The 10000-nt window shown below is 48.5% G+C and overlaps 1 protein-coding gene across 2 annotated transcripts in view; it reads right to left on the reverse strand.

Moving 5' to 3' along the window:
* The window catches only part of mpp2b (MAGUK p55 scaffold protein 2b), a gene marked incomplete at both ends in the record, with an annotated part of 75663 nt that overhangs the window by 62384 nt on the left and 3279 nt on the right, over positions 1-10000 (reverse strand). The window contains one exon of one of the 2 annotated variants that reach the window (XM_080541684.1): positions 9162-9249. The exons of the other annotated variant lie outside the window; for it this stretch is intronic. Coding sequence (XP_080397810.1) covers positions 9162-9249 — 88 coding nt within the window. Of the gene's footprint in view, positions 1-9161; positions 9250-10000 lie in introns of those variants that run through there. 2 annotated transcript variants of the gene reach the window in all.

The following is a 10000-nucleotide window of genomic DNA, read 5'->3' on the forward strand; positions in this document are numbered from 1 at the left end:
AGGACTGTGTGATCATCTAATTATGTGTAGTTGTGTGTTTTTAGCATGTTGATGTTCTATCAGCATGTTGTGATGTGCTAAACATGCAGTTAGATGTTAGTACATAGCAATGTTTTCTGTTCCCTCACAGAGCCTAGCGCCTGGGCTTTTGCTGGACGGGCTAGAACAGTGGTGCAGCCTGGGATGGTGGAGGAGGGTGGAGGAGGGTGTGTCCAGTCACAGGGCTTTAGCTAACGTCTGGGCTTTAGCTTGGCGAGCTACTGTAACATAGTCTTGTGGTGATTTGATTTGATTTGATTTTTAATTAGGAATTTACATATAATCATTTATGCATCATGACACTAAGTAATGTCCAGAGGATAGCACTTGAAAGCATTATTTAAAACACTTATTTCACATTCTATCTACAACAATCAGTTTTGTACAGAGACAATTCCTTTGACTGAGTCATAATAAACAATATTATTGTTGGATTGTAATTGTTGGCAAACAGCCAATAGACCCAGCATGCATCCACACATGTATGGACATAATTATGTGACACGGTCTGGTGAAAAGGTCCGCATGTCGGCAATTCTCAAGTCGTGCAAATGACCAAAAAGCTTCTTTTTTTTTTTTAAAAGAAATCGGTTTTCTGTTTTCTTTCATATTACAAAGTTCAAGTGTTGAAGAGCCCACTCAACAATATAACAAACAACAGTTTTAGGATCACTAATTACTTATAATTTTGAGCTGGATTCACTGTCTCGTCTGTCGTAGGCTACTGGGTCAGTGACACACGGCTTGCAAACAAACATACGTTTTAGGACGTGTTCAAAAGCAAGGACTGTGTGATCATCTAATTATGTGTAGTTATGTGTTTTTAGCATGTTGATGTTCTATCAGCATGTTGTGATGTGCTAAACATGCAGTTAGATGTTAGTACATAGCAATGTTTTCTTTTTAGCTGCTAGGTAGCTACCAACGCAATGGTTGCAAAAACGTGTTTTGATTCAGAGCGTTTTTTCTCAAAATCTCAGTTTGAGGTGTACCAACATTCAAATAACTATATCTTCTTAAATCATTTGAAAGCTTACAATCTGCACTTCCATAATCTGTAAAAAAAAAATAAAAAAAAAATAAAAATGACCTTGCCCTACTTGGGGACTTTTTCACCAGACCCTGTCACATATAGTATTCAGCTCATGCAATATGAATCACCTCAATCTATTATGTATAGGCTGTATAGTAGGATGGACACTCTCAATGTGTTATCATGCTAGTGTAGAAAAGGAGACAGTGATTTTCTATCACCTGGTGGTTGTTGTTGTTGTTGTTGTTGTTGTTGTTGTTGTCAAAGAGGCTGTATTGTTAAAGAGGCCATATAGTTGGGGGCCTTAGGGATATTTTCGCGCACATTTGTGCAAAAGCACCAAATTTGGCCCAAATGTAGCTCAGAGTATGCTCTAATGATTTAGCCAGGGCGCCCGAGCCAACGACCACCGGGGTCGCCATGGCGGCCAAATCAATATGGCCGCCCTCCGAAAAAGGTTTCGGCTATAAGTTTTGAACCAAATTAACTAGAAATGCAAACCTGGTGTCTATGTTATGTTTCTTGGCCATTAGAAACACATTGGAATGCTTATATTTATAATTGGGGGTGTCTGGACCCCTAATTTGCATATTTCCAAGATGGCGGCTCCCCGAAAATGTGTTTTAACATACCTTTTACGTTTTCTTTTCAATATTGACCCATTTAGAATGTTGGGGAGCTTGTGGGAGGGCCAGACCTCAGAACTTGAACTTGAGAAACAATTTGAATTTAATAAAGCTGTTAAAAAAGCTGCTACAGTAGTGTGAATTGCTTGTGTGCAATTGGACAACAAGATGGACAACAGCAACGTGTACAACTACTATTTTCTTCCTCACGTAAGTCATAATTCATCATCAGTCATTTTCATAATCTTACAATAATTCCAGGAAACAACTGCACTGAGTGCTACAAATCATCTCTCTCATGACCATCTAGGACTTAAGCGTCCTCCTATAAAAGTTGATACTGAAGATTCATCCACGCCCAAACTTCCAGACTCGTATACAATTGTTATGCCAGTGGAACTCAATGAAGGAGATATATTGGCACCCAGAAGTGGCACTGATCCTGTGCAACCATTGCATGATCTTGTGCGTGGAGCCAAAGTGAAAGATGAGAGTTGGTTGATGCATGGGAAAAGAGTTCTTGATCAGGAGACACTAGGTGAAGGTGATGTTATTACATGGTCAGGTTATAACTCGCAGCTTATGAATGATGACACTGTGAAACCTTGTGCAGAGAGACTGCACAGTCTGTGTGCTTGTTTTTAGTCTGCTTACCGTGCGTATATGTTGCTTGCTTTTAGTCTGCTTACCGAATATGTACCCTCCTTTTAATCGCCTATGATTAATGTATGCTCTTTTAACCCCCCTTGTTATGCCCTTAAGCTAAATGCCTGTCCTGTCTACTTTTTTGTGCCTAGGTCTACCTATATTTTATCTTTTAAATGTACTTTTCCTCCAGGGAGCCGTATACAACATCATGGCATAGGGACTGCGGATGAAAACTAGCTTTCGGGCTAACTCTGGCGTATTTACAATTTATTTTTGTTTTATTAATATGCACTGTCCCTTGAATAAATAAAAAAAAATAAGAAAAAAAAATGAAATGAGATAGGAGTGTACCCCTTATTCTCAGATAAAGCAACATCTGCATCCATGATGAAGCATGCAATGGAGCTAGCACAGAAAGGCACATCATTCCTGAATCCTGGCCAGACTGCTGTCCTTGGTGCTGATCAACCATTGTATGCTATAGCCAAGCAGCTCCAATGGCAATATCCTGCGACACTTGGTGAAGATAAGCTGGTCCTTATGATGGGAGCATTGCATATTGAAGACAAAGCTCACCTTATGGCAGGCAAGCTGCTCCGCGATTCAGGTTGGACCACTGTCCTTACCCAGGGACAGGTCTTGACTACAGGACGAGCTCAGTCTGCCCTCAATGAGCACCATATCAAACGCACACGTTATGTCCATCAAGTCACTCTCATGTCCCTTCATATTCTCAAGGCATACTCTGCCTATTGTGCAGATGTTCTTAGTCCATCTGAAACATTTGAAATGTGCGACCAACAATCTCAAGCCGAGTTTCCTCAATTCAAGTACTGGTCTACCATCATGGAGTTAGAGTTACTATTCTGTCGATTAATTCGGTCACTGCGAGATGGACACTTCAAGCTGTACATTCAAGTGTGTGATGAGCTCTGTGCTTGGTTTCACGTGATGGATCACACAAACTACGCCAGCTGGTTACCCGTCCATGTTCGAGACATGGTTGAGCTGCCTGAAAAAAATCAAAATGGAAAAAAAATCCTGCCATTTATGAACAGTTCATTAAGGGGAATTTCGTTGTGCAGCGGTCAGAACGTAAGTTCAGCTTGATTGCAAAAGATCAATCCCACAAGCAATCAAACAAAATCTTGCAGTCCTGTGGTGGAGCAGCTGGACTCTATGGAAGCCCTGAAGCCCTCACACTCTTCATGCTTGCAGGGCCTGACTGAAGCCCTCACACTCTTCATGCTTGCAGGGCCTGACTGAAGCCCTCACACTCTTCATGCTTGCAGGGCCTGACTGAAGCCCTCACACTCTTCATGCTTGCAGGGCCTGACTGAAGCCCTCACACTCTTCATGCTTGCAGGGCCTGACTGAAGCCCTCACACTCTTCATGCTTGCAGGGCCTGACTGAAGCCCTCACACTCTTCATGCTCGCAGGGCCTGACTGAAGCCCTCACACTCTTCATGCTCGCAGGGCCTGACTGACGCCCTCACACTCTTCATGCTCGCAGGGCCTGACTGAAGCCCTCACACTCTTCATGCTCGCAGGGCCTGACTGAAGCCCTCACACTCTTCATGCTCGCAGGGCCTGGCTGAAGCCCTCACACTCTTCATGCTCGCAGGGCCTGACTGCAGCCCTCACACTCTTCATGCTCGCAGGGCCTGACTGAAGCCCTCACACTCTTCATGCTCGCAGGGCCTGACTGAAGCCCTCACACTCTTCATGCTCGCAGGGCCTGACTGAAGCCCTCACACTCTTCATGCTCGCAGGGCCTGACTGAAGCCCTCACACTCTTCATGCTCGCAGGGCCTGACTGAAGCCCTCACACTCTTCATGCTCGCAGGGCCTGACTGAAGCCCTCACACTCTTCATGCTCGCAGGGCCTGACTGAAGCCCTCACACTCTTCATGCTCGCAGGGCCTGACTGCAGCCCTCACACTCTTCATGCTCGCAGGGCCTGACTGAAGCCCTCACACTCTTCATGCTAGCAGGGCCTGACTGCAGCCCTCACACTCTTCATGCTCGCAGGGCCTGACTGAAGCCCTCACACTCTTCATGCTCGCAGGGCCTGGCTGAAGCCCTCACACTCTTCATGCTCGCAGGGCCTGACTGAAGCCCTCACACTCTTCATGCTCGCAGGGCCTGACTGAAGCCCTCACACTCTTCATGCTCGCAGGGCCTGACTGCAGCCCTCACACTCTTCATGCTCGCAGGGCCTGACTGAAGCCCTCACACTCTTCATGCTCGCAGGGCCTGGCTGAAGCCCTCACACTCTTCATGCTCGCAGGGCCTGACTGAAGCCCTCACACTCTTCATGCTCGCAGGGCCTGACTGAAGCCCTCACACTCTTCATGCTCGCAGGGCCTGACTGCAGCCCTCACACTCTTCATGCTCGCAGGGCCTGACTGAAGCCCTCACACTCTTCATGCTCGCAGGGCCTGACTGAAGCCCTCACACTCTTCATGACTGCCCAGCAGGTTGGTGCAAGAGTTTGAAGCTGTGTATAACAACAGTGCATCATCGTCAACATCTCATCATGAAGAGGCACATAGCTTGCAGGTCATAGCTTGCAGGTCATAGCTTGCAGGTCATGTTCAGGAAAGATGTCAAATCTTTCACAGAGGTTATGGAAACACACGGAAATCCCTTTCTATCAGCAAATCAGGACCTTGTAGCACTCGACACACAAAACATTATGGAAACAGAAGTGGCTGAATCACTCGCAAGGGTTCACGAAGTTGGTAAAGCCCTACATTCAGCTTATGTAGAGCAGCGACTTGACAAGGTCACCTGTTTCAGATACGATCCCACGGACAAATACATTGACATTTGCCAATCGACCCAAAAGCCAAACACAAAAAAAATAGTGGCGTTCACAAGCACAACATGACTCGTCACCCAAATATTCCTTTCCCTTCAATCCCGGCCTGATGCAGACATGGCAGAATTCTTCAAGTTTGAAAATCAGAGGGAGCCACCCAGCATTTCCAACCAAGGGCTTTTACGCAGTGGCACAAAGGCAGACATTCTTGAATGCATGAATGTGGCGAAAACCCACATAGCAGCAGCAAGGGATGCCACTGTAGTTGTGCTCGATGGCGCAGTAATGGTCCAAATGGTCCGGCCAATTACTGCAAAAACATTTCAAGACTATGTAAACACCAATATTGCTGGGTTTGTGTGGTCGCACATGAGACATGAATCTGTCGAGCGATTGGATATTGTGTTCGATACGTACCCAGAGGAGAACCTCAAAGCACAAACTCACCAACGCCGTGGAACGGGGTCAAGAACTAAAGTAGGAGATGGCAGAACGATGAGCTCACCAAGCATAACATGCAGGGTAAACTATTACTTTCTACCAAGAAGGATGTTGTCCTCTCCAACAGAGCTGATTATGACATATCTGCGCTTCAGCCTTGTAACCATCCTGAAGCAGACACTAGAATCATTCTGCACCTGGCACAGGCTGGGGCCAATGGCCATAAAAAGGCATTTGTCCGTACGGTTGATAACGATGTTGTCATCCTTGCAATCCGCTTCTTTGACACACTAGGCCTCACAGAGCTCTGGATTGGCTTCGCATGCGGAAAGAACTACCGGGACATTCCTGTTCACAAGATCTGCAATGCTCTTGGTCCCCAGAAGTCACTGGCCTTACCTCTCTTCCATGCACTAACAGGATGCGATACAACATCAGCCTTCCTGGGCTATGGGAAAATAAGTGCATGGGCAGCTTGGGAGGCAACACCGGATCTGACAGAAACCCTGGTTGCCCTCACCTTGGAACCTGAACAGATCAACGCAGATGTCCATCTCCGAAGACTGGAGCGTATGGTCATCATCATGTACAGCAAGAGCTGTGGCTCCAGCCGAGTAGATGAAGCCAGACATCGGCTTTTCTCAAACGGTACAAAGTCCCTTGAGAACCTGCCTCCCACCCAAGCTGCACTGATTCAGCATGTCAAAAGGGCACTGCTGCAGGCCAGCTTCTACTGGAACCAGGCGATCTCTGTCCAGCAAAATATCCCAGAGTTCAGTACATGGGGCTGGTACTGGGACTCCACGACCAGGACTTGGGAACCTTACTGGACTCATCTTGCAGATGCCAGTAAAGCCTGCACCATTCTCCTTCACTGCAGCTGCAAAAAGTCATGTAGAGGGCGCTGCAAATGCTGTAAAGCTGGAGTCCGTTGCACCTCAATATGTGGATGCGAGGGTGCCTGTACCAACAATGAAGGTCACGACGACAAAGAGTAATCTGGTTGTGTGATAATGATATATACAAATCATCACCTCAACAGCTTCTATCCACAAGCACTCACCCCAGTAAATAAAAAGGACTGAGCACATCCATCCACCACCCCCCCCCCCCCCCCCCACCCCATGGATATTACTACTCACTTCTATCTATAGACTTAGCACTTATGTGGTATGTAGATTATTGTTTTGTGCCAATGTGGGGAATGATTCTGTATGTGTATTTGGCAATATTTATTGTTGTTCTGTCATGTTTCACTTTTGTTGTTGTTGTAACACCTGGCAACCATTTGTTGTTTAGTTTATTTAGGTCCTATAGTTTATTTGACAATATAAATATTGCCTGGCAATACACGTGTCTGATTCTGATTCTGATATAATTATATTGTTGAAATTCTAAACACCTTTGGTCAATATTGATAGCATTTAACTTTTATAGACTGAAAAAACATAGCAATTATGGTAAAACTCACTTTCGGGTAGTCGCCATCTTGGACATATGCAAATTAGGGGTCCAGACACACCCAATCATAAATATAAGCATTCCAATGTGTTTCCAATAGTCAAGCTTGCATTTCTAGTTCATTTGGTTCAAAAGTTATAGCTAAAACCTTTTTCGGAGGGCCATATTGATTTGGCCGCCATGGCAACCCCGGTGGTCGTTGGCTCGGGCACCCTGGCTAAATCATTAGAGCAACTCTGAGCAAACATAGCCTCATATAGCCCTAAGGCCCCCATCTAATAATGGTCATAAAATAGTTAATATCATATATAGTCATAAAACCATAGCCTTTTGAGGATAGGGTATGAAGTAGTATTTTCCATATCATACTGTACATGATTTCCCACTGGGTACGCATACTCTTCCAGTCATAAGGAACTATGGGTCCATACCTAATATAGCTATGCACTAAGTCCATATCATCAATGGTGACATCAACAGATATATCCCAACGACCCAAACCCTCATCCCTTCACCACAGAGATGGACACAGGGAACAGCCTCATCCCTTCACCACAGAGACACAGGGAACAGCATCATCCCTTCACCACAGAGACACAGGGAACAGCCTCATCCCTTCACCACAGACACAGGGAACAGCCTCCTCCCTTCACCACAGACACAGGGAACAGCCTCATCCCTTCACCACAGACACAGGGAACAGCCTCATCCCTTCACCACAGACACAGGGAACAGCCTCATCCCTTCACCACAGACACAGGGAACAGCCTCCTCCCTTCACCACAGACACAGGGAACAGCCTCATCCCTTAACCACAGACACAGGGACCAGCCTCCTCCCTTCACCACAGACACAGGGAACAGCCTCGTCCCTTCACCACAGACACAGGGAACAGCCTCATCCCTTCACCACAGACACAGGGAACAGCCTCCTCCCTTCACCACAGACACAGGGAACAGCCTCATCCCTTCACCACAGAGACACAGGGAACAGCCTCATCCCTTCACCACAGAGACACAGGGAACAGCCTCATCCCTTCACCACAGAGACACAGGGAACAGCCTCATCCCTTCACCACAGACACAGGGAACAGCCTCATCCCTTCACCACAGAGACACAGGGACCAGCCTCATCCCTTCACCAGAGACACAGGGACCAGCCTCATCCCTTCACCACAGAGACACAGGGAACAGCCTCACCCCTTCACCACAGAGACACAGGGACCAGCCTCATCCCTTCACCACAGACACAGGGAACAGCCTCCTCCCTTCACCACAGAGACACAGGGAACAGCCTCATCCCTTCACCACAGACACAGGGAACAGCCTCATCCCTTCACCACAGACACAGGGAACAGCCTCATCTCTTCACCACAGACACAGGGAACAGCCTCATCCCTTCACCACAGAGACACAGGGACCAGCCTCATCCCTTCACCACAGAGACACAGGGAACAGCCTCACCCCTTCACCACAGACACAGGGAACAGCCTCATCCCTTCACCACAGACACAGGGACCAGCCTCATCCCTTCACCACAGAGACACAGGGAACAGCCTCATCCCTTCACCACAGACACAGGGAACAGCCTCATCCCTTCACCACAGAGACACAGGGACCAGCCTCATCCCTTCACCACAGAGACACAGGGAACAGCCTCATCCCTTCACCACAGACACAGGGAACAGCCTCATCCCTTCACCACAGAGACACAGGGACCAGCCTCATCCCTTCACCACAGACACAGGGAACAGCCTCCTCCCTTCACCACAGACACAGGGAACAGCCTCATCCCTTCACCACAGAGACACAGGGACCAGCCTCATCCCTTCACCACAGAGACACAGGGAACAGCCTCATCCCTTCACCACAGACACAGGGAACAGCCTCATCCCTTCACCACAGAGACACAGGGAGCAGCCTCATCCCTTCACCACAGACACAGGGAACAGCCTCATCTCCCCTGTCTCCCCCAGCCCCCCCCTGTCTCCCCCAGCCCCCCAGGTCTTACCTGCGCCCCCCAGCCCCCCCCCCCCCATCCCCTGCCCCCCAAGTCTTACCCCTGCCCCCTGGCCCCCCCAGGTCTTACCTGCGCCCCCCAGCCTCAGCTCCAGCCCCTCCATGGAGACCTCCTCTTCCTCCTCTAGAGAGAGCCTCGCAAACAGGCTGCCAGCCATGGTTACACACACACACACACACACACACACACACACACTAAAGGATGACACACACACTGACACACCCAACTACGGAGACAACAATGACACACCCTCACACACACTCTCACACACACACTCACACACACACACACACACACACTCACACACACACACACACACACACACACACACACACACACACACACACACACAGCTAGGCAGCCTAAAAGAAGCCTCTCCCTCTTTCCATCTCTACTCCTCTCCTCTCTAACTCGTTCCTTCTCTCCTCCACAGAGCTCTCTCTCTCTATCTCCACTCCTCCTTTCCTTCTACTCTGCTCCTCTCTTTCTCCCCTCCTCTCAGACCTGCCGCTCCTGAGACTGTGGCAGCCAAGCCTGCTCTCGGAATGAATGGATGCCTCCCTAGAGGGAGAGAGAGAGAGAGAGAGAGAGGGAGGGAGGGAGGGAGGGAAGGAGAGGGAGGGAGAGGTGGGGGGAGGCGTGATTGCTCCTCTGGAGAGACAAAGGGAAGAGAGGGAAAGAGGGAGGGGGAGGGAGGGGAGGGGTGACGGCTGTTGGAGAGGAAGAGGAAGAGTGTGTGCGTGTGCGCATGCGCACGTCCTTGCGTGCGTGCATGCATGCTTGTGTGTGTGCGTGCGCGCGCAGGTAAGCTAAGCGAGGAGAGACTAATTGGAGCTTTAACAAGAACTTCCTCAATGGTTCCCAGTCCCAACGGACCAGCGCCAGACCACCCAGAGAGACGGAACCAG

The sequence above is a fragment of the Nansenia antarctica genome (genome assembly GCF_963989245.1).
Source record: "Nansenia antarctica genome assembly, chromosome: 11".
NCBI lineage: Eukaryota > Metazoa > Chordata > Actinopteri > Argentiniformes > Microstomatidae > Nansenia > Nansenia antarctica.